The sequence below is a fragment of the Phaenicophaeus curvirostris genome, chromosome 2 (assembly GCF_032191515.1).
Source record: "Phaenicophaeus curvirostris isolate KB17595 chromosome 2, BPBGC_Pcur_1.0, whole genome shotgun sequence".
Classification (NCBI taxonomy): Eukaryota; Metazoa; Chordata; class Aves; order Cuculiformes; family Cuculidae; genus Phaenicophaeus; species Phaenicophaeus curvirostris.
Window position 1 is genome coordinate 111,703,305 of NC_091393.1, and position 25,155 is coordinate 111,728,459.

The 25,155-nt window shown below is 42.7% G+C and overlaps 2 protein-coding genes across 2 annotated transcripts; both read left to right on the forward strand.

The window, feature by feature from the left end:
* The first annotated feature begins 1,221 nt into the window (after positions 1-1,221).
* NT5C1B (5'-nucleotidase, cytosolic IB) lies at positions 1,222-8,549 on the forward strand. Its single transcript, XM_069850466.1, has 6 exons — positions 1,222-1,379; positions 1,739-1,906; positions 5,051-5,180; positions 5,701-5,823; positions 6,512-6,696; positions 7,616-8,549. Exons 1-6 carry the CDS (start codon positions 1,251-1,253, stop codon positions 7,952-7,954), a joined length of 1,074 nt encoding a protein of 357 aa, XP_069706567.1. The 5' UTR covers positions 1,222-1,250; the 3' UTR covers positions 7,955-8,549.
* Positions 8,550-15,841: 7,292 nt separating this feature from the next.
* On the forward strand, positions 15,842-21,449 carry RDH14 (retinol dehydrogenase 14). The gene is made up of 2 exons (XM_069850467.1): positions 15,842-16,233; positions 20,210-21,449. The coding sequence occupies exons 1-2, from the start codon at positions 15,877-15,879 to the stop codon at positions 20,825-20,827; spliced, it is 975 nt and encodes a 324-aa protein (XP_069706568.1). The 5' UTR covers positions 15,842-15,876; the 3' UTR covers positions 20,828-21,449.
* Positions 21,450-25,155: the final 3,706 nt, after the last annotated feature.

Genomic DNA, 25,155 nt, shown 5'->3' on the forward strand with positions numbered 1-25,155 from the left:
ACCAGACAATTTGACAAAGATTTTGCAGTGATCAGGGTCAGAAGTAATGCTTACAATCTCCCTTCAACATGTTAAGGGTCCTTTGGATGGTGCTTACATGTGTTATGACGTACAGGTACCACTGAGCCACTGGTTACCGACGACTGCAAAGGCTGTAGGTCACTGCCTGTACTAGCTCAGGAGAATATCTGCTTCCTTCCTCACTCTCCTTTCTCTCCATCAGCTCATGAGTTTAGGGACCTTTCCTGCGGTTCAGATATGTGTCTGCAGAGCCAGCCAGGAGCATTCCAGATAGGTATGCATTAGATGCTGCTCATAGCTCTGCGGGATTCAGGGCTTTAGGACCAGCCAAACCACATGCCAGAACAACATTTCATTGTGTGTGCTGAATACACCCTGAATACCACTGCTCAAATTGCTCTTTCTTAAAGGTACTTTGGGCCTTGCTGCGAAGAACAAGGGACCCCAAGTCATAGAATCATAGAATCACAGAACAGTTTGTGTTGGAAGTGACCTTAAAGCTTATGCATTTCCAACCCCCCCTGCCATGGGCAGGGACATGTCCCACTTGATCAGGCTGCTCAAAGCCTCAGCCAACCTGGCCTAGAACACCTCCAGGGATGGGGCAGCCACAACTTCCCTGGGCAACCCGGGCCAGTGCCTCACCACCCGCACAGTAAACAATTTCTTCCTAATATCTAATCTAAATCTACCCTCTTTCAGCTTAAAATCGTTACCCCTCATCCTATGCCTGCACTCCCTGATAAAGAGCCCCTCCTCATCTCTCCTGTAGCCCCTTTGGGTACTGGAGGCTGCTCTAAGGTCTCTCCAGGAGCTTTCTCTTCTACAGGCTGAACAACCCCAACTCTCAGTCTGCCCTCGTAGCAGAGGGCCTCCAGCCCTCGGATCATCTTTGTAGCCCTCCTCTGGACACGTTCCAACAACTTCATCTCCTTCTTACGTTGGGGATTCCAAAACTGGGCTCCAGGTGGGGCCTCATGAAAGCGAAGCAGAATCGCCTCCCTCGCCCGGCCGGCCACGCTTCTTTTGGAGCAGCGCAGGATGCGATTGGCCTTCTGGGCTGCGAGCGCAGGGCCGCGTCATCCCCCACCCTGTGCTGAAACCTCCGCGGATTCTGCGCCCCGGGGGAGGGCAGCCCCGGGCGCTGCGGAGCGAAAGGGAAAGCTGGTGCCTTGGCCCTGCCCGAGCGGGGCGGAGCGAGGGAGCGGCCGCCGGCACCGCCCGGCACCATGAGCGGCTCCGGGTCGGGGGCGCCGCAGCCCAGCGGGGATACGGGGGTACGCGGGCAGGAGGATGAGCAGGACTGGGCGGCGGCCAAGGCTTTCTACGACAACCTGGTTTCCAAGAAACCCCGGCCGGTGAGGGCGAGGGGGCGCGCCGGGGGTGGGTGTGGTCCAGGGACTGGGGGACGCTGTGTGGGGGATGCTGTATGGGGGATGCTCTTGGGGGCTGGGGGATGCTCTTGGGGGCTGGGGATGCTCTTGGAGGCCGGGGGATGCTCTCGGGGCTGGGGAATGTTGTCTGGGGCTGGGGATGCTCTCGGGGCTAGGAGATGCTGTCGGGGGCTGGGGAATGCTGTCGGGGGCTGGGGAATGCTGTCGGGGGCTGGGGACGCTGTCGGGGGCTGGGGAATGCTGTCGGGGGCTGGGGACGCTGTCGGGGGCTGGGGACGCTGTCGGGGGATGCCGCCCGGCGCCACCCTCCTCTCGCTCCGCAGCCCAAGCCCCAGCACGCCATCACGGTGGCCGTCTCCTCCCGAGCCCTCTTCGACCTGGTGGAGGAGCGGCGGATCTACGAAGAGCAAGGGCTGGAGAAGTACGTGAAGTACCAGCAGGACAACGAGAACGTCACCCTCAAACCCGGGCCGGCTTTCCACTTCGTTAAGGTAGCTCGGCGGGGCTGGGGGGCAGCGGAGGATGCTGCGAGGCCAAATTTCGGGAAGAGGAGGAGCCACACAGCCTCCTCGGGCGGAGATAATCCTGCCCTGGGGAAACGTTGCGGGGACTTGTTGACCGCAGCCCGGCTATGCAGTTCGCCGCGACCACCCCTTCTCTCCTTCCCCCTTTCCCTCTTTTCCTCACCTCTCCCTTTCCTCTTCTCTTCTACTCTTCTCCCTCACTTCTCCCCTCTCTTTCCCTCCTCTCCCTCTCTCCTCTCTTCCCCTCCTCCCCCTCCTCTTCCTCATTTCTTTGCTGTTCCCTTTCCCTCCTCTCCCTCTCCCCTTCCCTTTTATCTCCCTTCCCCTCTCTTCTTTCCCCTCTCCCATCTACTCTCTCCTCTTTTCCCTTCCACTGGCAGTGATGCTGAACACCTGTGGGAGATCACATACTGTTTGCATTACTGGGACCACATTTCTACCCCCTTGTATCACACTTTGTGTTCCCCAGCTCCCTGCCTCCCATCTGAACTGTGGGTAAGGAGCAGCCTATATTTTCTGCTGAACATGAAGCACACAAACCACCTTTCCTTTTAAGACCATTTTCAGTTTAAATAGGTCCCTAAAGTGTTTTAAGTTTGTTGCAACCTTGCCTTCCTCCTCCCTCAAAAACATCTTAGTTCCTCATTCCATTTTCGTGTTTCACTTATGACAGGACTACTATGACTAAGGCAGCATTGCTTCAATATTATTCCAAGTACTTTGTTCAGAAGTTGTTCCTTTTCCTTTTTTTTTGGTCAGCTTTCATTTTTCCTTGCTTTCATTGTCGCTCTGGAAATTGCTCTTGAGGACCAGAAAAAGAAATAGACCCCCTAACTGGGAGTAAGTAGAGGTGAAATGGAATATTTTGCTTATTGCACAAGATAAGAGAAATGACCAAGGTAAACAGCCTCCAGCACTGAAAGCAAATGAAATTACAAAAAAAAAAACAAACCCACAAACCACAACAAAAAACAAACCTATAAATATGTATGGAGTTGAGGAACACCGGGTTTAGCAGGACTAGCTTCAAAAAATGCCATCTACACAGTTCGTTTTATGCGTCTGCAGAAGTGTTTGATAAGCTCCACCACAGTAATTCTAGAAAATTTATTAGATCATAATTAGTAATCATACTTGCTGACAGTAGAGGTGTGACAGAATACTTCCTTCAGGCTTTAAAAGTGGATTTCCATTGTTTCCGTTGTAGTCTAAGGCTAAAACATTTTCAGCATTGCTGATCAGCTTTTGAATATACACATTGGAAAAATTACAATACCCATGCTGTTCTAAGTGTATCAGCTAGCTGTTAATAGCATTAATAGCAAAAGCATAGTGAAGGTATTTTTAGAATAAGAGCATGGTCATAAAATAATTCACTTTGTCCACCAGTAAGCTATGCTGACTAGCAAATTTACTACATCTTTTCCTGTCTGTAGCAGCTATAGGTAGCAGCCTTGCTAGCACAGTCAGTTTTCAAGACATTTTGTCAAGGGTTCAGTGTCAAATTTCCTGAATATATGCAAGATTTAACTGTCTACCTGCTCACACTTTGGAAATCAGAGCTGTTAGCTGTGCCAGGCTAAATACACCTTGGCTTCTTTTCCCTTCCAGTATGCTTTTTGCATTTTAATTCTTTATATTTTTTAAGATATTCATAAATTGCTTAGGCACAGGAATCACTAGGCTGGAGAGCTGCAAGTTAGTTGGGTGATGCTTTCTACTTGGAAACAAAGAAATCAAAAAGAATATATTTTTGTTTGAGTTCCTTTATTGAAATCTTTAAGATACTGACTTAAAAGTCTTGTATCTCTGGCTTGTTAAGAATCTTAATTGCAGGCCAGGATCTCCTTGGACTGCAAAGCGTACAGGCACTGGACAAAAAATGTCATCCACTCTTCTTTGTTCTGTAATATATTAATGAATTGCCAGTGTAGTAGAGTATTAGCAGTAGAAATGGGTTATAGCCTCATGCTAAGATTTTTTTCCAGTGCCTTATACCAGGCTTTCACTTGGAGTTTTCCTAAGCATAGCCTCGTGTGACCTAGCCATGCTTTTTAAAGTGAAATTCCCAGAATTTCATTATGGAATGTATTTTAATTCTTAACAACTGGCCTTGACTTTTTAAAGCACCTTAATGAAAATCAACCCATCTTGCATTCATTTGATGATTCATTGTTGACTTTATTGCCATAATCCCAAGGAATTCCATTCAAGGGCCAAGATCCCAAAGTAGAAGCTTGTGTATAAACCTAGAGCTTACTCCAAAAGGATAAAATTCTAAATAATATTAGAGAACAGATGGGTACAGAGAGAGATGAGCAGATGGATGGAAGGTCAAAGTGGTAAGATTGCCAAACTATGGATATAACGTGTTGGCCCGTTATCTTAGAAGACATCTTAAATTAATCAAAACCTGTCTCATTTATTACTGCAATTAGAAATGTTTGAGGATATCTTGCTTGACAGGATGTGGTTTGTTATTCATTACTTAAAGACAGGCCTTGACACCTGACCGTCTGACCTACGTCAGTAAACCTTTGCATAAGTATGCAGCCCAAATTCACATTTGTACATGCAAAACAAGTAGTTGCAAATATAAATTTTTTTACAGCATTTCCTTAAAATATATTAAGCAGTATGAACGGGAAACTTGTGCATTTCTGAAAAACAGACCTTTTTGTTCTTGGAAAAAACATTTGATATCCAAAACAAACAAGCAAAAAATTCAAAGGGAAATTAGAACAAACTGAAGTCCACCACCTTGAGCCAAAGAAAAATAATTTAAAAAAAAAAAAGGCTAGTCAGGATTGTGATAATGTTCATCAATGCATTGATTTATTCTGGATGATCATGGTGCCCCAAGAAAAAAAGGATTCCATGATAAAAGTTAAACTCTGTAACTCAGCAAAATGAACTTACTACTTCCTTTCAAATGAACCCAATGAAATGGTTGCTGGGAGCAGCAGAGTAGAAAGGAATCAAAAAAGTTTAGCAAGTTAAACTCAGGTGTTTCGCATTCTTCTTCAAGGCAGTCCCATCGCTGAAACCACAGTGATTAAGAAGTGAGGCACGCTCCACTTACCTATTGACTGCTACATGTTCAACCTGCAGGCACTGGAGCATGTCAATGCCCGGCTTCTGGAGCTGTACCCTGACGATGAAGAACGATTTGATATTGTTCTGATGACTAATAACCATGCCCAAGTGGGAGTGAGACTGATAAACAGCATCAATCACTATGGTGAGTAAAATGAATACTATCTTCTAGCACAATGTGTTGTTACACAGTAAAATGAATTAATTTTATTTTTTCTTTTCTGACCTTGGTAAAAACAGCTTCTTTGATGCTGACATATATTCCTTAGAAGATGTTATTTATTTTTGGATGTCAGCATAAGTGAGATAGTGTTAACCAGATTTTGGTTCAAAGCACTAGATTTAACTGGATTCAGGTTTGAATCCTGATTTCTGAGAAGTCCTTAAACTTTTTGTCGTTTCGTATTTACACCCCATATCCATATACATTCGCATCACTTATTCTGTTTTCTTACAGGCATTTATATTTTAAATTTTCAAGGAGGAAGGACTGGTCAAACATTGTAGTCAGCTTAAATTATCTAACATGTTGAAATTACAGTGAACATATTTTTCTTTTTTAAGCTTACTGTCAGCTGTAGGCTCGTGTAGCTTTTCACGGGTTCCTTTCACAGGTTTGTAGTGCCAAGGCAGTGTCATACCTTGTTTTGCTGTTCTTATTTTAGGCTTAACAATTGAACGTTTCTGTATGACGGGAGGAAAAAGCCCTATTGGATACCTGACTGCATATCTTACGAACTTGTACCTCTCAGCAGACTCTGAAAAAGTGCAAGAAGCTATAGAAGCAGGTTTGATTAGACTTTGTTTTGTTACCTCTCCACTGAGCTTGTTAAAAAATTAATATATTGTGTGTGTTTCATAGAAAGTAGTGCCCCGTCATCAAATGCAAAAAGTCACAACTTTGTATGGTGCAAACTTATCACTTCTTTTTACTTAATCAAATAAAATCAGGTTATTTCTCTGTATTGTTCCTCTCTGGCCATTCAGCCTGCTGATAATGACAACATAATCACCCTCTACCTTTCTTTGTTGCATCTTCCTGTCTTCTGTGCTGTGAGAAAGGAACTCCCAAACTCCCGTGCATACCTAGGCATCTCTGTTCAACTTCTGTTTGAACAGTCATCTCATTGATGGTACTTACAAAAACCAACTGATTTGTTTTGTTAAAAAATAGCACATAGTTTGACCCAACAGTCTCCTTGGAATTTCCTCCTTTGTCTTATTTACAGCACACCCTGGGGATGAGTTTTGTGTATTCTTACGTGGAAGTAGAAGGTAGCATTGAAGAAGTTATATCAATAGGACAGCTTCCATGCATTTATGTTAAGGAACATGCATTATTAATTAGCTTTAGTGATCCTTTCTGCTTACTATAAGTAAAAGTCACCACAAATAAGATGTTGGAACTGAACCACTGCCAGTTGAGTGAATGACTGCGCAGGACATGCTAACCGAGGTTCTCTGATCCACTTGCAGGCATTGCAGCAGCTACAATGTTCACTGCCAACAAAGACGTTGCTTACTCGGATACACAGCTGAGGGTGGCATTCGATGGGGATGCAGTTCTCTTTTCTGATGAATCAGAACAGATTGTCAAAGAACAAGGATTAGATAGATTTTTTGAACATGAACAGCTGAATGAAAATAAGCCTCTTGCACAGGTTTGTACTTTTTGAATCCGTGAGTTCTCAAAACATCTGTTTAATTTTCATTGCTGCTGTATTTCTCTGGTGTCCTCAGTGTGTATATATTTTTTGTGAAATCCAATTGCCCTATTTATTTCCTTTTTCAAAGATACTCTTTGAAATGCACATTTGACATAAAAGAGCCCACAATTGCAGTCCTTTCACTAGAACATCCACTTTACTGAGAGAACTGCATATATGAGACAGTGACTTACAGTTATATTGGAGTTGTATCATTAGAAAAAGGGAAGGCTACTACTGTTTTCCTTTATTTTTTTCTTATCAGATTTTGTAGGTAATATTAATTTTGAACACCAGGACATTCTGATTATTGAAACACAGTAATATCTATTCTTATTCTCAAACAAAACTAAGCCATATGTCTAAAGTCCACAAATATTTTATCATTAGCTTAAATAGAAAGACCAGTTCTGCTATTGTGAAAAAAATGGTATAAATTTGAAATAGAAGCTTGATTTATGAAAGTACTCTGGAAGGAGTTCAGTGATGTCTGTGTAATTAGGTCTCTTTCTGAATTTTGCACAGAAAAAAAATGCCCTTTGTGGTTCATATTAAAGAGAGTTAAGTGTTTTTAAAGAACATTTTATTAAAGTTAAGGTCTATAGTTATAACTCTATATTGTAAGAGATCTCCTAAGTACTAGTAAGAATCAATTTCCTGCTGATCATACCATGGAGGATTATGGTTTTAACTTTTCTCCAATTTGTGAATTCCTAGTGAGAGCGCAGACCCATTTGGACATACTACATAGAGAATTTGCTGAGTAGCATAGCAGTAGGGAAGGAATCCTGTGTGTAACAGGCAGTCTGAAATAAAGCAAAAGAGTGATTTTGGGATCTGTGGACTAAATATGCTTCTGGTATTTCATACTCAGGGTCCTTTGAAAGGCTTTCTGGAAGACCTAGGGAAACTCCAGAAGAAGTTCTATGCAAAAAACGAACGGTTAGATTGTCCCATAAGAACCTTCTTGGTCACAGCCAGAAGTGCAGCAAGCTCTGGAGCCAGAGTGCTGAAGACTCTTCGTAGCTGGGGTCTGGAGATTGATGAGGCACTTTTCCTAGCAGGAGCTCCTAAAGGACCAGTCCTGGTGAAAATCCGCCCTCATATTTTCTTTGATGACCAGATGTTCCATATCGAAGGAGCACAGAAATTAGGCACCATAGCTGCGCATGTTCCCTATGGTGTTGCTCAGAAATACCACAAATCTGCATGACTGGATGGCACCATTAACAATAAGGTTCTCAGCTCAGCCAGCCTCTACTATACCAATAGCTATGTCTGAAAACCTCTTCGTTTGTATATTGTAAGCACTATATTTGAAGATTTAACTTCTGGCTAGAACAGCCTTTAAAGGAAATATTTTTAATATAGGTATGTTTTTAATAGAGTAATTTTAAAAGCATTCTTAAGCAGTTTAGGTTTTTTACCCATCTGGATCTAACACTATGGTTTTGATATTGGGAAAAGATTTGTACTGGTTTTATAGCTTGAGACATATTTTTAGAGAAAGAGAACAGTTATATTTTCTCTAAAACCAATTGATGGGTTATTTATAACAAAAGTCATGCTGCAATGCTAGTCCTTGATGGTTATTTCTGAAATTCCCAAAAGCACAGTTTACATATAAGTGTTTACCTGTTAGTTATTTCCTTGTTAAATGTGTGTTCAGTAAGTTTATTATCCCAAGGTTCACCTTCCAGTGAAATGTTAGCTTATTTGATCTTGTGTTTACAGGAACTCCTTGTTTTTCTATATTGTTTTCCTATTCTAATAAAGCTGGCTTTATAGACCATTGTCATTTTTCTATGTACAGGTTTCAGCGTAATTTCCTTTGCAGTTTGTATAATTAGTGTCTCTGTGCCTCTTGCCTCCATTGGTTATTTGGAACCAGAAGTGACCACTTTCAGCCAAATCTGGGAGAGAACTAGAAGTCTCAGAGATATTTAAGTCCCAGTAGATTTCATATTGCTGGGCAGAAGTCAGAGGTGCTGTGAGCAGCTTGACCGGGACAAAGACTGAAGCTTTAGACCATAACTTCGTAACAGCAGAGAATCTACCCTGAATAACGCTGTTGATGAAGCTCCTTATTTCTTGACTAGTTTCACTTAGGATTTACAGCTGTTTTGTGATCTGCATGAACTCAGTTTGGCAACCGCACATGAGTTTCCAGGGGACAGGTGCCTGTTGTGATATTAATACCCGTAAATTTACACCGTATGTCTGTTCTACCTCTTTTATACTAAGTTCCTGTATCTTGGTGTCATCCATGTATCCGAGTGCCTTCCAGATGACACAACTAACATCTGTCAGGTGGTGTTTGTTCTCTTCCTGTCCCTAGTGGAACAAGTGTCCTGTTTTATTTTTATTGTTGCTGTGTATTTATACCAAAAGAGTCAAAACTAAAAGAATGTGCTTTGCAGTGGGAGTAGGAGTTGATGAAGGCTTGTGATGATCTGTGTTTCCTGGGGGAATCTGCTCCACAATCTCATGTTAGCCCCTGTGAAATCTGGTCTCTTCTGTCCGGATGAACTGTCCTGTTACTGCAGAAAGCTTCATTGCATTAATTGTAGTTTCCCTCTCAGAAACATAGGCAATCTTTTATATTGTCTGGGTCCAAGCCACAAACTTTTTTGGAAACAAAGGCAAAAGCCTTGATCCTGAAAAAAACTCAAATAGAGATCATTAGAAAGGTTTTTATGTGTTCACACCGGTATGTGTTGTTGATGGGATGCACTGCAGAGTTCTGGTGCACTTGGAATTTCGTAAACGTTAAAGGCTTTGTGCCTAAAATGTATCACATTTCCCAGCCCAGCCAGGAGGTGAGGAAGACATGAATAACTGAGGCCGACTCATTGTCTGCCAGGATAGGATAGAGTTACCTCGCCAAATGGAGATTATGAAAAATGTTATTAGCAGATGTGTTTATGTGAGAGTTCAGAATCGGCAAGGATTCCAAAAATATTCCTTAGCTGTGTAACATAAATTGCCTGTGTACCTTTACCACAAAAGCGTGGCTGCAGATTTCAGAAACACTGGTCCTGCCTTGTTGAAGCAGCACAGGGATCAGTGATTTTTCATCCATACACTGTTAGAATAGATGCTGGGTGGAGAAAACCATAAAGGATATATGCTGTGCAAAGATTACTGGTACTTGGCTCTCATTGAACACAGCAATTCAGGTTTGATAATGAAAAGGGGTAATGGGATCTTTGATCCCTGTGTGACTCTGAAGGCAAGTGCCTCAAGTCTGACACGTATAAACCTGTAAATCAGTGAATAAATTGGAAAGTGAATCACCTGGTCTACTATGTTTACTTGTATTTCCAATCAACCATCCACCAACAGCAAAAATGAAACTTTCTGGCCAGGATATAGTTAGGAGTTTCCATTCTTTCTCTTTTTTTTTTTTGACCTGTACACACAGTGACAGAGGACTACCTCTTGCAGTGTCATTCCTGACAGCAGCACTAGGGCATGTGTGAAGAGAAATAAAAGAGTTCACCTATTAAATTTATATAGTAGGTTTCTTAGTCATAGAATTCAAATCAACATTATAGTCCAGAAGCTTATGTTAAGGTCCACAGTCACTTCTAAGTCAGCTGAGAAAAATGTCCTTAGATTTTTGTTCGGATTGTACATTTTCTCTTAATGTGAGGCAACTGCTCAAGGTTGCTGCTCCTCATCTGGCAGAATGTTAGGTGAGTAGAGCATCATTCGTTTGTGCAAGTGCCCTTCCAGACTAATCTGGATGTTTGGGGAGACTGAGATTTGCCAAGTAGTCTCTGCATATAATAATTGATGTTTTCTGCTCCAAGGCACACAAAATAATAATTTTCAAGAACGTTCTCTGAAATGGGATAGGAGCTGATGGAAAGGGGTTTCTATTTTTGCAGGCATAGACCAGAACTGTATCCTAATAGCATTCCAGTCCACAAAACAAAACAAAAAAACACAAAACAAATAAAAACTCTTGCTTCTCATGCTTATGAGGATATTGTGAATTTATGCCCTAGCACCTCATAACACTAAGCCAGTCACGGTTACAATGATGGATAACATGTTTTTAATAGGAGGAATAGAGAAGAGTCCTATATGGTTCTGGATTGTCAGGTCTGTCAGCCTATTTATGACACTGGAAGACAGACAAAAAAGAAACGGTCACCCCATCCAAATCTGGAAGAGGATTAATGATAACACAGATTGAATTTTGTGCTGAAAGAGAGTCTTGTCAGGCAAAGCCAGTCCTTGTTCTCTTAGCTTCCATGTTCCTGTACCACATCACAGAGAAGAGTCCGGGTAAGACAAATGGGAATGTGTCCTACTACTACCAGTCCCCATGGATGAAAATCTTGGAAATAAGAACCTGAAAGTGACTTGATAATTTTTTTTTAATTTATTTTTAGTTTTACAGTGGAACATATCCTCAGAGTGTGCTGAATACCTCTCACCAGCTACCAAGACATGATAAACCCGCATTCCTCAGTTCCTTCTCATCTCTGAGACATCCTTTCTGTTTCCAGGCGAGCATGTCATGCATAATGAAATAACTATCTAGAGGAAACAAAATAGCTCAGATGAAGATTTGGAGATGGTCATCATCTCATGTACTCCAGTATGTATCCTCCTGTGTTCCTGGACTGTGATCTGCTGCTCTAAGACCTTGGGAGTTTACATCCTGAGGTGGACCCTTGGCCTTCTCTGCCAGATGCTGTAACCTGCACTGTTGTGCAGCATTGATAAACAGAACATATGTGTCTCCTTGAATGCAACAGTTGGGTAGAGAAAGCAGTGAAGCAGGTCAATATCTTGGAAAAATGACTTCCAGTTACCCTGCTCAGTAGTATCTGGGACCAACAGCATCAAATGCATATGTCATGCCTGCCTAGAGGCGCAACTTCTAATCACTATAGCCTGTGGGCTCCTGTGTATAATGCTTCTTGCACTGAAAGCTGGATTGACCACCGATGGGCAGGATCCTTGAGGCAATACCCTCTGCAGCACATTCAGAGCCTTCTGAAACAGTAGGTGTATCAGAGATGACTACCAGAGTCCACGCTGCCAGACACTGAATAGCAGATTTTTTTATGGGACGAGCCTGTTCTTTTAACAGGATGTTTCCTGGTTCTCTTATTTTAGCAAGCAACCACTGTCCCTTCCTCATGACCTTTGGCTGCAATGTCACCAGTCAGCAGATGTGGGCGTGGCTATATCACCTCCCAATGACATTATTTACTCTAAGCAGAGCATATGGAAGAACACTTCAAACTTGTTATGGCTTTTACATTAGGTTAAGGATGCCAAAAGCCATCTCTCTCATAAGCAGATGCAATGGTCTGGTTAAAAAAAATATTTTGTGGTATTCATGAGTCTCACAAAGGAGTGAAAAGGCGAGAATGAAGAAAAAAAGAGTTTTCTGTGGTGAAGACAAAGATGGAAGCGTGATTCCAATGTGTTTAGATGTGGTACTTACACAGCCTGTTAAACTGCCCAAAAGTGTGACAGACAGTCAAAGGAGAGATGATCCAGATGGATACATCCAGAAAAATCTGATAAATCTCTTTGGCTATAACATGAGCTGAACCGAGCCCCAGAATAGTCTGCAGAGATGTGAACAAGCCATCAGTAGCATCAACATGTGACAGTTAAATGGAGGTTACTATTGCAAATATTTATCTCATCCAGACCAGCTGCAAGAAACCTGATGAAATATCCATGGGCTTCCTCTTGGGTTTCTTACTCATTTCCCCAAACGTGCTAGGTCTTGGCTCAAGACAGACATGCTCATTATCAACCCCTATGGACTCTTATCTCCATGGAGTCTACTCACCTCCATGCTGGCCTCAAATCCTGATCCTGAGCTTCTCTTAATACATATTTTTCTATACTCATTGTCCTGAGCTTATCCCTAAATCTGTGCTCAGCCCTACTACTGTCCTTGTTTTTCTCAAACACTTTGTGGATTTTTTAACTTATCTCTTGATCAAAATGCAGTTACCTTTTAATTATCTCTGTACATTTCTGCTAGCAGCTCTCTCAGGTCTGGGATGAAAAGGATTTTGAGTGGGGGAACCTCAGTGGCCACTCCTGACTCCCTGGATGGGTTTACATTGCCTTGGGTGTGTTGTAAAGGTCTGGGATTAGTAAAGGCGGACCTAGAAGCAAGTGTTCAGCAGGACTGTCAGCTCACTGTTATCTTTAGACTCTAGAGTAGCTATCAGAGCAGCCACCACCATGATGGCTTTTATAACACTGCACCAGCCCTCTCCCCCTGCCTCATCACTTCTGCTTGCAACATGCAAGTAGGTTGTCAAGATATGCTTTGCAATGTACTAATATCTCTGCTGTGCTCAAACACGCAATCCAACTTGATCCACAGAATCTGCTGAAATACCAGCAGATTGGAGTTAGGTCTTAACATGCCATTCAGGTATTTCCTCTCTCTCCACTTACGCTAGTATAATCTAAACTTTCCAAGAACATTTAATTGCTGCAAAACTTAGCTGGCATGAGAAAGTCCACGTTGACTCTCCAGACCATGATTGCTTCCAAACTGCCTTGCAGGAGCCCATGAGCTGTGGGGGAGCCCTGACCAGCCTCCAGCCTGATGCCAAAAATCTGCCACAGGCTGCTGTTTCACTGTAACAGCAAGTATGTTGCATTCCTGTGCTGGGAGCCTTCCCTGGCACTGACACATCTACTCCAGCCTCTGCATCTCAAGCTGAAGACCCAAGGCAGATAGAATTGAATGTTGTATTTGCAGAAGCATTTTGTCTGCCATGAGACTTAAAGACTGGTAATGAAACATTATAGATGCCCTTAATGTCTTTTTCCTTTGTGACAGAGTCTGACAAACAGTAATAGAACAGTTTGGTAAAAGCTCTAGCAGCAAACTAAACACTCCCAGGAAATGCTCCCAGGCCCTAGAACTCAATTGTCTCTGTGTCATTAATTTGTTGTCATTGTCTTCTAATCCTAAAACTGTTAAAACAGTCCTGTTTTGGTTTTGGCCCTGGTTGACTAGCTCTCTCTCAAACAATACCCATCCATGTTTGAAGAGCCAGTATGGAATGAAAACCAAGAACCGGCTCAGACATGTTGGGGTTTAACAGACTATTCTGCACCAAAAGTTCTAATTTACAAGCAGGGACATTGAAAGGCATTGAAAGGGCCATTGGGCAGATAGAGGGGCATACCTGAAAGGAGGTAAGAAGTGACAGGACAAGAGGAAATGGACCCAAGTTGTGTCAGGGGAGGTTTAGATTGGATATTAGAAAAGAAGTTCCTTACTGAAAGAGTGGAGAAGCATCAGAACAGGCTGCTCAGGGCAGTGGTGAAGTCTCCATCTCTCGAGGTGTTCAAAAAGTGAGTAAATGTGGCACTTTTGGGACATAGAATCATAGAATGGTGAGGGGATTGAGGCACAGACTCCTGCCTGATGGGCAGAAGACCCTTTATCAGGATTAATGGAGTCCTTATATATGTTAGTTAGTAAAACACGTGCTGTTAGTTTTATGATTGGTGTTTGCTGCTTGTTCACACGCCTAAACTATACATATGATTGGCTAAAACTAACCATTCACGTGCCATGACGTGTTTTGGTTTTCAATCTCATTCCACTTCATCATGTTTTTCTCCTTCTCAGCTCCCTCTCTCCTGTTCCTCTTTGTTACTTTGTTTCTCGTCTTCTCACAGCCAAGGTCTTTCAAAGACAGTGTCCATTTGTTTGTGTCCTCGGGCCTGTAAGAATTTCTCTATTTCATTGCATCCTTCAGCCTGTAGGAATTCCTCCACAGAATGCTTTGGGTTGGAAGGGACCTCTACAGATCATCTAGTGCAACTCCTACCCCAAGTGAGCAGGGACATCTTCAACTAGATCAGGTTGCTCAGAGCCTCATCCAAATTGACCTCAAATGTTTTCAGGGATGAGGTGTCTCACACCTCTCTAGGCAACCTGTGCTAGTGTTTTACCACCCCCAGCACTAAAAATTTCTTCCTAATATGTAGTCTAAACTTCTCTTCTTTAGTTTAAAGCCATTAGCCCTTGTCCTCCTGCTACAGACCCTGCCAAAAAGTTTTTCCCCATCTTTTTTATAATCCCCCTTTAAATACTGGAAGGTGATTCTATAATTCTGTGATTCTGTTTGGTTTCAAATTGGACAAATGGAATACAGATGGCATCTCATAATGATTAGCAACATGACATAGTCACACTGGACTTGGCATAGATGGACGGGCCGCCTTTGCTCATAGAATCAGAGTATGTCCAGAGTTGGAAGGGGCCCTCAAGGATCATCAAGTCCAACTCCTGTCCCTGCATAGGACAACCTCAACATTCACACTGTGTGTATGAGGGCGTTGTCCAAATGATTCTTGAATATTGTCAGACCTGGTGCTATGACTGCTTCCCTGGGGAGCTGTTCCAGTGCTCCACCACCCTCTGGGGGAAGGAACTTTTCCTAATGTCCAACCTAACCCTCTCCTGGCACATCTTCCTGCCACTGCCTTGGAATTCCATTTTTGTCAGCGGATGGAGAATCAGGCCTTTGCATCCCTTTGATAACAAATATTTACCCCACTTCTTTATATAGTATCTATATAGTATAAATAGTATAGTACATATATAAAGAAATGCCATGAACACTGTAACCTCATGAAACCTTGTTCCTAACTGCAAATGTTATAGTTACTTTGTTCCCGGGAATTGTATGAAGCCAACTGGATGAAGCTGTGGCTGCCCCATCCCTGGAGATGTTCAAGGCCAGGCTGGATGGAGCCTTGGGCAGCCTGGTCTGGTGGGAGGTGTCTCTGCCCGTGGCAGAGGGGTGGAACTCGATGATCGTTAAGATTCCTTCCAACCCAAACTCTCGTATGATTCTATGATTAGGCACCTTTTAGATCGGCGCCCGGACCACGCCTCCCTCCGCAAGTACTACAATCCCCGCGATGCACAGCGGCCAATCCTAACGCACGCCGGGTACCAGGAGCGTGGGCGCGAGGACTACAATCCCCACAATGCACAGCGGCAAAACAGAACCGGGAGCTCTGCGCCGTGGGCGTGAGAACTACAATCCCCACGATGCTCAGCGGCCCATCGTAACGCGCGCCGCGTGCGTGGCGTCGCGCGGCACGGTGGGAATGGCCGCGGCGGCCGTGGCGGCGCTGGTGCTGGGCGCGGGGCTCTTCCTGGCCGCCCGGCGCTGGTTGCGCGCCGGGGCCTCGCCCGGCGCCGGCGCCTCCATGCGGGGCAAGACGGTGATCATCACGGGGGCCAACAGCGGGCTGGGCCGCGCGGCGGCGGCCGAGCTGCTGCGGATGCGGGCCCGCGTCATCATGGGGTGCCGCGACCGCGCGCGGGCGGAGCGGGCGGCGCGCGAGATCCGGGCCGAGCTGGGCGAGCGGGCGGGGGGCGAGGAGGGCGGCGAGCTGGTGGTCCGGGAGCTCGACCTGGCCTCGCTCCGCTCCGTCCGGGCCTTCTGCCACCGCGTCCTCCAGGTACGGGGCGAGGGCGGGCTGAGCTGCGTGCCGGCGGGCAGCACCTTGAATCCTGAGAGGGGCAGATTTACACTAGCTATAAGGAGGAATTTTTTCTTTACTGTGAGAGTGGTGGGGCACTGGAACAGGTTGCCTGGGGAAGCTGTGGATGCCCCATTCCCGGAGATGTTCAAGGCCAGGTTGGATGGGGCCTTGGGCAGCCTGATCTAGTGGGACATGGCCCTGCTCATCTCAGGGGGAGTTTAACTATATGATCTTTAAGGTCTCTTCCTGCCCAAACTATTTTATGATTCTGTGATTTAGTAGTGGACAGGTACAGTTGGACTTGATGTTGTCAAAGGTCTTTTCCAACCTAGCAATTCTATGATTCTGTGATTAAAAGAAACGTGGCCAGCAGGTTGAGGGAGGTGATTCTTCCCCTCTACTCCACTTTCGTGAGACTGCCCCTGAAGTCCCATGTCCAGTTCTGGAATCTCCAGTGTAAGAAGTGTATGGAACTGTTGGAGTGGATCTAGAGGAGGCCATGAAGATGCTCAGAGGGCTGGAGCACCTCTGCTATGAGGACAGGCTGAGAGAGTTGGGGTTGTTCAGCCTGGAAAGAGAAGACTCTAGGGAGACCTTATAGTGGCCTTCCAGTACCTGAAGGGGCTGCAGGAAACCCAGGGAGGGGCTTTTCACAATGGCATGGAGTGACAGGACAAGGGGGACTGGCCATAAATTGGAAAGGGAAATATTTAGATTAGACATTAGGAAGAAATTCACAATGAGAGTGGTGAGGCACTGGAACAGGTTACCCGGGGAAGCTGTGGATTCCCCATCCATTGAGGTGTTCAAGGCCGGGTTGGATGGAGCCTTGGGCAACCTGATCCAGTGGGAGGTGTCCATGCCCATGGCAGGGGGTTGGAACTAGATGGGCTTTAAGGTCCCTTCCAACTCAAACCATTCTATGATTCTATGATTGTTTTTGTATGAGATAAATAAGTTTTTTTCCTTTCTCTCTTAATTAGCTCTACCTTAACCTGCCTTTGTTGCTTTAAATTGGTGTTACAGCTTAGCTTCATCTTCAGACAAATAAAGTTTTGCGTGAATGCACTTGCTCACTGCTCCAACCATCCTTCTGCTGCCTTCTCATACTGTCCCCACACACACGTATTAAATCCCTTCGCCGATGCTCACTAGGTGGAATACATAGACAATTTTTAATATTTAAAGTTTCTGCAGATTTCCTGAAATCCTGAGCTTAAGGAGAACAAGGACATTTGGTTGATTCACCTGACAGAAATGTCACGAGAAGGGTTTGGTAGTGTTATTAGACACCAGAGACTGGAGGGATACACCACTGGAGATGGTACTCCATTACCTGGGACTCTTATCTTGCCACACCTCCGGTCATGAGACACAAAGTTGTGGGAAGCCTGGCTTTATAAGTCTGCTGCTGCTCACAGAATTACTTGTTCAGTACTTGAAAGATGCTCAGTTGCTGTTGTGAGAAGGAAACAGTGAGGGACTTTTCATTAATTTTCAAATAGCTTTTCTAAAACAAATTACTGAAAAAAGTCAAGTTCTTTAGTGGGGCTCACTGTAGTTATGTACAGTCAACGTGTGAATTGAGTGATAAGGTCTAATCTTGCTTCAGTGTTCTGGGAAAACAGGCATATACAAAATAATGCACAGAATAAGCACCAGAAAAGAAATATGGTGCCAAAGTTTTTAAAATTCTATGTTTTTCTAGTACAGAATATGAGCAAGTGTTGATTTATTAATCTCTTTATTGTTAAAGCCCGTACAAGTGATTTTAATTGAGAAATGAGTGTTGAAAAACAGTGCATGTACCCACAGGGTGCTGATGATGCCTGTATTGTAACTTTCATTTTCAAAATAATTACAAAAGCAGCTGAATGACAAGGGATGTGAGTTCAAGTAGAACTTTCAGGAGCTGTTCCATCCACATTCATATTATCCTGTCTAACCTGTGACTCCTTTTTTGGAGCCATTTATTTTGGGTTTTTTTTTGTTTGAGATGAAGACTTAAATGTCAGCAGGATGAGGAAATGGTGCATTCCCACCATCTAACTCAATTTGTGGGATTTTTCCTTTCCAGAACTGCAAATTGTTGTTATTCACTCTGAAGCTTCACTGCAAAAAGTGAAGGACTTAGAGATGTTGGAGAGCTCTGTGGAAAAATAGAAGGGAGCTCAGGAGCTTCAAAGAATTTCATTGCCCATCAAAGCAATGTTTTGTGCTCTCTTGTTGCATTTGGTTACAGCTGCCTGCCTGGCACTGATCACATCACTCTAGATTACTAAATTTCAGAGTCTCAAAAAATAGCACAAGTGGAGGTCTTGCTTCTTGAAATGTTCAGTCTTGCAAAATAGATCCTCCAGTCAGATGCTACATAGAGTTTCTAAAGCAATATTTTTCTTTAAAGAAGAAAGAAGTACCACTTCAGTGAGTAGATCTGCAGTCAGTACTTCTTCAGACCTGTCCTTGTTTGGTGATAGGAACCATTATGTGCCTTTGGGTGAAAAGGAGAAGTGCATTTGATGCTCTTTGGATGATGCCTCAGGGACCCAATTATATGAAACGCTAAGCAACCTCAAGCCCCGTGGAAATCAGTCTGAGATGGAGTACTTGATGTTTCGTGTGATTGGATGCAGGCATCGTTAACTGAATGCCAAGTGCGGATTTGGGTTTTACTCTTTTTGTACCTTTGCTGCTAATGGCACTGGAATAAAAGGCGAATAGTATAAAAATTAATTTTGAGGTTCTCTATTTTTAGCATTAAAGCAACCCCAAATGATCTCAGCTTGCTTTCCAGTCCTGTTCCAGTTTAAAGATTTAGCAGCAAAGTAAATTCATGCTGCCATTTCTATGAAGTGAATAGTTTTGCTTCTGATTCATGCAAGCATGTATCTCCTGTGATACTTTACTGTCTCTTGTCAGAAGTCAGTGAAAGTGTTGAATTTGGAGCTTATTTTGGCAGCTTACTTCAATGTGTATTTTTTAAAAAAGTTACTGGTTTGAGTAAATTGGAGAACTCAACTTTTCAGTGGTTGCTGGAGCATGAAGTGTGTGATGTATTATACATCTGCTTGAATTATCCATACCACCCTTGTTTTAATTACTTATGTTTCCTGATTTTGTAGAGTGCAGCATACCTGGAGTCTTTATTTTCTACCAACCTGAACCAGAATACTGATCCATCAAATCACATGTGCTGAACACATACTTCACGCCTCAGTCCCATAAGGACATCTTAGATCTTAAATAGACCTATTAAACTCAAATTGTTATATGAAACCTGCTCAGTTTAGGATCATGATTGTTACCCTTTTATGATGAGTTCTGCTCCATGGTTGTCATCAAGCAGCACAAGGATGTGTAGTGATTTTGATACGATAGTGTTTAAAATCATGAGAATGTGGTTTTGCAAAGTTTTCTTGGTATCACCACAGATCATGGGTCTGTGATGTAATAGCTCTGCTTCAACCTTGAGGTTAGCTCTTTCAGCTAGCACTCTTTGTTCCATATTTATGTGTCTTTTGCACTGTGGAGCCCTTGCCTGTGGCTGAGGCTTGCTGTAAATTAATGTGTTTGATTTCACAGTGCAATAAACAAGTTACTTTTTAGAGGAAAACGAAATGTATCACAAAGGCAAATTATCACTGAATTGCTATAGAAAATGTGGCTCCTGGAGAAGCAGCTGATTGTGTTCTCTGCTTGTGTTAAAAGCAGATACAAACCTGCTCTCATGTATCTGTCTCCTATTGGAGTCAAATAGTCAATGTAGTGGTAGTTCAACTTACGGTTTTTTTTTTTCAGAAATGCTTTTAAGAGAATCTCAGGAAGTTACAATTCAGAAAACTAGGAATGAAATTATTTCTTTCTAGGAATGGCCAATAAGAACTATTAAACATAATAGTATGTTTTGCGTGATAATTATAAAACTCATTTTTTTTTTCTTTCCTATTTAAAGGAAGAGCCAAGGCTGGATGTTCTGATAAATAATGCAGGCATATTCCAGTGTCCATACATGAAGACAGAGGATGGGTTTGAGATGCAATTTGGTGTAAACCACTTGGGTCACTTCTTGCTCACCAACCTTCTTCTGGGCCTCCTCAAAAATTCTGCTCCGAGCAGGATTGTGGTGGTATCCTCAAAGCTTTACAAATATGGAGAGATCAACTTTGATGACTTGAACAGTGAAATAAGTTACAATAAAAGCTTTTGTTACAGTCGGAGTAAACTGGCTAACATATTATTTGCAAGGGAGCTAGCCCGTCGGTTAGAAGGGACAGGAGTCACTGTCAATTCACTTCATCCTGGGATTGCCAGAACAAATCTAGGCAGACACGTGAATATTCCTTTGCTAGCCAAACCTCTGTTCAACTTGGTGTCATGGGCTTTCTTCAAAACACCTCTGGAAGGAGCCCAGACTTCTATTTATTTGGCCTCTTCTCCTGATGTTGAAGGCGTGTCGGGTAAATATTTTGGAGACTGCAAAGAGGAGGAGCTCCTGCCCAAAGCCACGGATGACTTGGTTGCAAGAAAGTTGTGGGATATCAGTGAAGTGATGGTTGGTTTGTTGAAATAAGTGCCAGGGGGTGTCTGCTGAAAGAATGCAGATAACTATGCAATACATATTTGCCACAGAATAATTCTCCCTTCAAATGCTGTGGGAATACAGATTCCTTTGCTCAAGAAGTATTAAATGGAGGAGTGATTTACGCTGGAATAAAAGACGTATTTAGTAGGCACAGGCATTCAAAAAAAAAGTCTGAAATAGAATTTGGAGGTGTGAATGTAATTTCTGGTTAAATCTGCTTGGAAACTCATGTTTTACAAATAAAAATTAAACTAAGCTGTGTTTTGCAACATATGTGTATATTTGTCATGTTCCATTACTTGTAGTTGGGCTGGACAATGCAGGTTACTGATGGTGAAACACTTCTATAAAAAGGTTTTGAAAATAGATCATCATAATAATAATGATTGTTGTCTTTTTTTGAGCCATCACAGTGAAAAATTGAATGAACAGTTTACTGATACCTGCACTGTAACTGTTTAGGCATCTGAGTGCCATTCAAAGACTTGCTGGCCCTATGGTTCAGTGAGCAAAACTGTTGGGCCATAGGCTGTTTAGCTGTGAAGCACAAAGTGGACTTTTTTTAGTGATGTTGCTGCTATTCAATGAGTAAATGCACTTGGTTATGTAAGCTGTTGTTTTCGTGTGTGCTGCACTTGCTGTTTCTTGATATGCAGACACCTTGAGTTTCATTAACAACATTGTTGACAGATGTATTATGGTCGTGATAGGGCTTTGTGTGTCACGAATTGTGTGCGTACAAAGTTCACAAGACTTCACCCGGAGTAGAACGAAGAGACTATGCTTTTCAGTGTGTGTTTGGCTTGGCTAAATGGCACTTTAACTCAGTAATGAGATTGGATAAGTCTGTCTAAAACAGCTTACTGAATATTCTTTAATAAAAAGCCTTTAAAAAAAGACTTAGCGTTCATTCCTTCACTGTGGACTATATCTGAAACCAGCAGTCTTGACACAGTAGGCTAGTTTCAAACCAGGAACATTCACCCGTTTTGGTTTTGGGAGCCTCACATGCATGGTTGGTAGAAATAAAATGGGCTCCAAATACATACATGGGTATTACATGATGCTGTACTGATTTATTCTTTCATATAACTAATGGGTTCATATCGACATTTGTGACTCCTTGTTTTGCTCTACTGTAAAATATTACAGCAGTTCAGATATATAGAATAAATACAGAAGAATGACTTAGATTGATCTGTCTTAATAGATGTTGCTCAAGGGAAGGAGTATCAGTAATGATGTATTCAGTAGATCGTTATTACCTACTTATAAATACAATTTAGTTCTTCAGGTAGCAACCACCTAAATTTTTGAGATTCTAATTCTAGTTGTTTACTCAGATTCTTAGCATACTTTAACTTTTGCACAGTGGAGGGGACCTGATCTAGCTTTATCCTTCACCGGTGAGACTGCTCTGGATTAGTGACTTCTGTGGGAGTGAAAAGTGGCGTTCCAGAAAAGCACAAGGCAAGCTACGAAGCAGAGCAGGTTTTAAGGCCTTGTAGCGTGTTGAATGTTGCATTGCTTACTATAAGACAAGATGAAGGGGTGGGTGTGTTGTCAAAGCATACTCTGAGTGTTGAATGAAGTTCTCTAAGTAATGCCAGAAGGTGACATGCCTGGAGAAGATTCTACTTTGATCTTCAGTCTTGAATTTCACATTTCCATTGTAAGTACTTGTAAATGGCTGCATGCAGCACCTTTAAACAGCTGGCTAAAGAATTAAAGGTTCATTAACATGAACTTCTTTGTAAGGAGATTCAGAGAAGCTGAACCAAACTCAAATTTGGTTTTCGATGCTACTGTAGCAATACTAAAGGAACACTTCTGTATCATTTCACTGCTGATGCCTCTTGTAAAGAAAACCTTGAATGCGAGGGTAGAGAATGGAGAAGATGGCTAGTCTGAAAATACTGTAGTAAACAACTACCCTTAAAACTGTCTGAAGAGCGGAGGAATTTTTCAGACTGAATGACCAACATAGGATGTGTGCCAGCCTTCAAAATAGCAAAGGTGGATTTGTACAGAAATAAGAGATGAGGAATAAGGAGTACCTGTTGTGTTGTATGCCGCATAACATGTAACTTCTACCAGGTGCTTGTTTTTATTTCCTTTTGAAACATTGCAGTAATGAGAGCCATTGTCAGAAAGGGATTAGATTCTTGCAATCATAACTAAGTTACAGCCCTCATTCCAGAGTAGGAGAGTAATCACGTGATAGTCTTAATGTAATGTTATCTGCCTGAATGAATATTGCCTGAAAAGAATTTGAACGAGTGCAATGTTAGGAACTTAGTAAAGGGTTGACTTTTTTCATCATCTGAGGCTGAATATAATTTAGCTGCTGCAGACCAGTGTCACGGTTTAGCTAAATTTCAGCAGTTAAAAACCATGCAGTTGAGCTTCCAAAATCCCTTCTTCCCCACACCCCTTGATGAAAAGAGAGGGAAATTAGAGGAAAAAGACTTACATGTTGGAAACTAGAACTACAGCATTAATGAAATGGTAACATAATAATAATGAAAATAATTAGAAAGGAATAAAATATACACAAATATATGAGATTGCACTTCCATCCCTCGATGACTCTACATCACCACAAATGCTGCAGAGCAGACACGAGGGAATGGCTCCATGGCTAGGAGGGAGCTGGACTCTGGGACTGGATTCAGGAATGCATGGATCTGGGATCAAGAACAACCAGACAAATGAGGTCCTCAGTAGACGTCTGCCATTGCAGAAGAGAGTGAGATGCTCATGATGTCTCAAGTTTATACCAGGTATGATGTATATGGGATGGAATACTCTGATCAACTTTGCTCTATTCACGCCTCCTCACAGCTGCGGCTCATTTTCCACCAGCTTGAAGATGGCCTTGGTTAAGTGTAAGCATTGGCCTTTTTGCATATGAATGCCCTGTGTTACCATTTTAGAGAAGAGCGCTGTCTCAAAAACATGCAGTTAGTTTTCAGAGAATGAAATTACTTACAGCAGCTGAGTTAGTCACAAAACTCTACTCCACTCTACTCCACTCTACTCTACTCTACATGATCTTAGTACGCTTAGATATATGTGTATCAATTGAGTATTCTCTGCTGAATGTCTCCCCTTGGAAATGAGGAGATCAGCACCTTCACACTTCACATCACTATTACAGTGCCTCCAGAAATATGTATGTTACTTTTGTGTGTTATAAACCACTTATATCAAGACTGTGCAGCTACAAAGGGGATGTACTGCAGATGCCTCCAGTATCACCACCAAATGAACACTGGCACCCTCATATTAAACTTATTTTCCATGAAAAAATAAACACATAAAAGGAAAAAGTAAGAGGTGAAAGAGGCAGACAGTAACCAGGTATAGCATGTAAAACCCATGGAAATGAAGTTTTCATGGGCAGGTACAGAGACTGATCACAGTGCAGGCTAGTACATCACAGATTAACAAGGAAGGCACAGGTGAGGTGAAGATTTTGTTGTGGTCTATGATAAATGTAAATGTTATGAAGCAACTCTTTCAAATGCCAAAATGTACCTTCAGCTATCTTACATAAATTGTTAGAATCTGAGCATTTGATTTTTGGTCCCCCAGCAGTGTGGGACCAGTGCTCCATACCTGTGCCCTGGGGATTCAGAGACTGTCTGGGATGTGTACAGGGCACAGCAACTCCTGATAACGTAGTCTCTGTCCTTTGTTTTTCACAGGGGAAATGCCTCTTCACTGATGTAGCTGAGATGTGGAGGGCTTTATAAAAAATTTCTTTCTTCCTCGTGATTCTCAGTCCCAGGCCCTAACTATAAGCTGATCCTCCTTGCAGATATATGGCTACTAAAACTGAGACTTCTGCAAGTGAACTAAATTGCACTTGCATGTATTTATTTTATATGCCATATCCATTTAAGTTAAGGGAGACTTATGTAACATAAAATACTCTGAATCTGTCACCAATTTGCCTTTCTTAGCCTGCCACAAAGGCCAACATCTTTCCCCAGGCACAGGGACAACACTGCCCTTTCAGTTATTACAGCCAAAGCAGCAGGCAAGCTTATAAACCCAGCAGGGGTAAAAAATTCTCCATCTTAATGAGATAAATGATCAGTTTTTCCATGTTGCAATAAAACCAGACTGCTTAAACTCTCTTCTCTTTCTCCAGTGGTTGCCTGGTTTGCCTAAGCTTCCTACTAAGTCAATGCTTCACAGGCTTCAAAGCCCAAACCCTGTGAATATGCGGTGTGATTATGCTTTTGCTGCAAAATGTGGGTAATTCCCACTTCAAGCACACTTAATTTCCTTCCACCTAAGGCTATAAA

Bases quoted from the DNA above. Each gene is read 5' to 3' on its own strand.
- NT5C1B (XM_069850466.1), top strand. From the start codon at position 1,251: ATGAGCGGCTCCGGGTCGGGGGCGCCGCAGCCCAGCGGGGATACGGGG. The intron at 1,907-5,050 runs GTAGCTCGGCGG...TTCAACCTGCAG, and splicing joins CGGCTTTCCACTTCGTTAAG to GCACTGGAGCATGTCAATGC. The intron at 5,181-5,700 runs GTGAGTAAAATG...TTCTTATTTTAG, and splicing joins AAACAGCATCAATCACTATG to GCTTAACAATTGAACGTTTC.
- RDH14 (XM_069850467.1), top strand. From the start codon at position 15,877: ATGGCCGCGGCGGCCGTGGCGGCGCTGGTGCTGGGCGCGGGGCTCTTC. The intron at 16,234-20,209 runs GTACGGGGCGAG...TCCTATTTAAAG, and splicing joins TCTGCCACCGCGTCCTCCAG to GAAGAGCCAAGGCTGGATGT.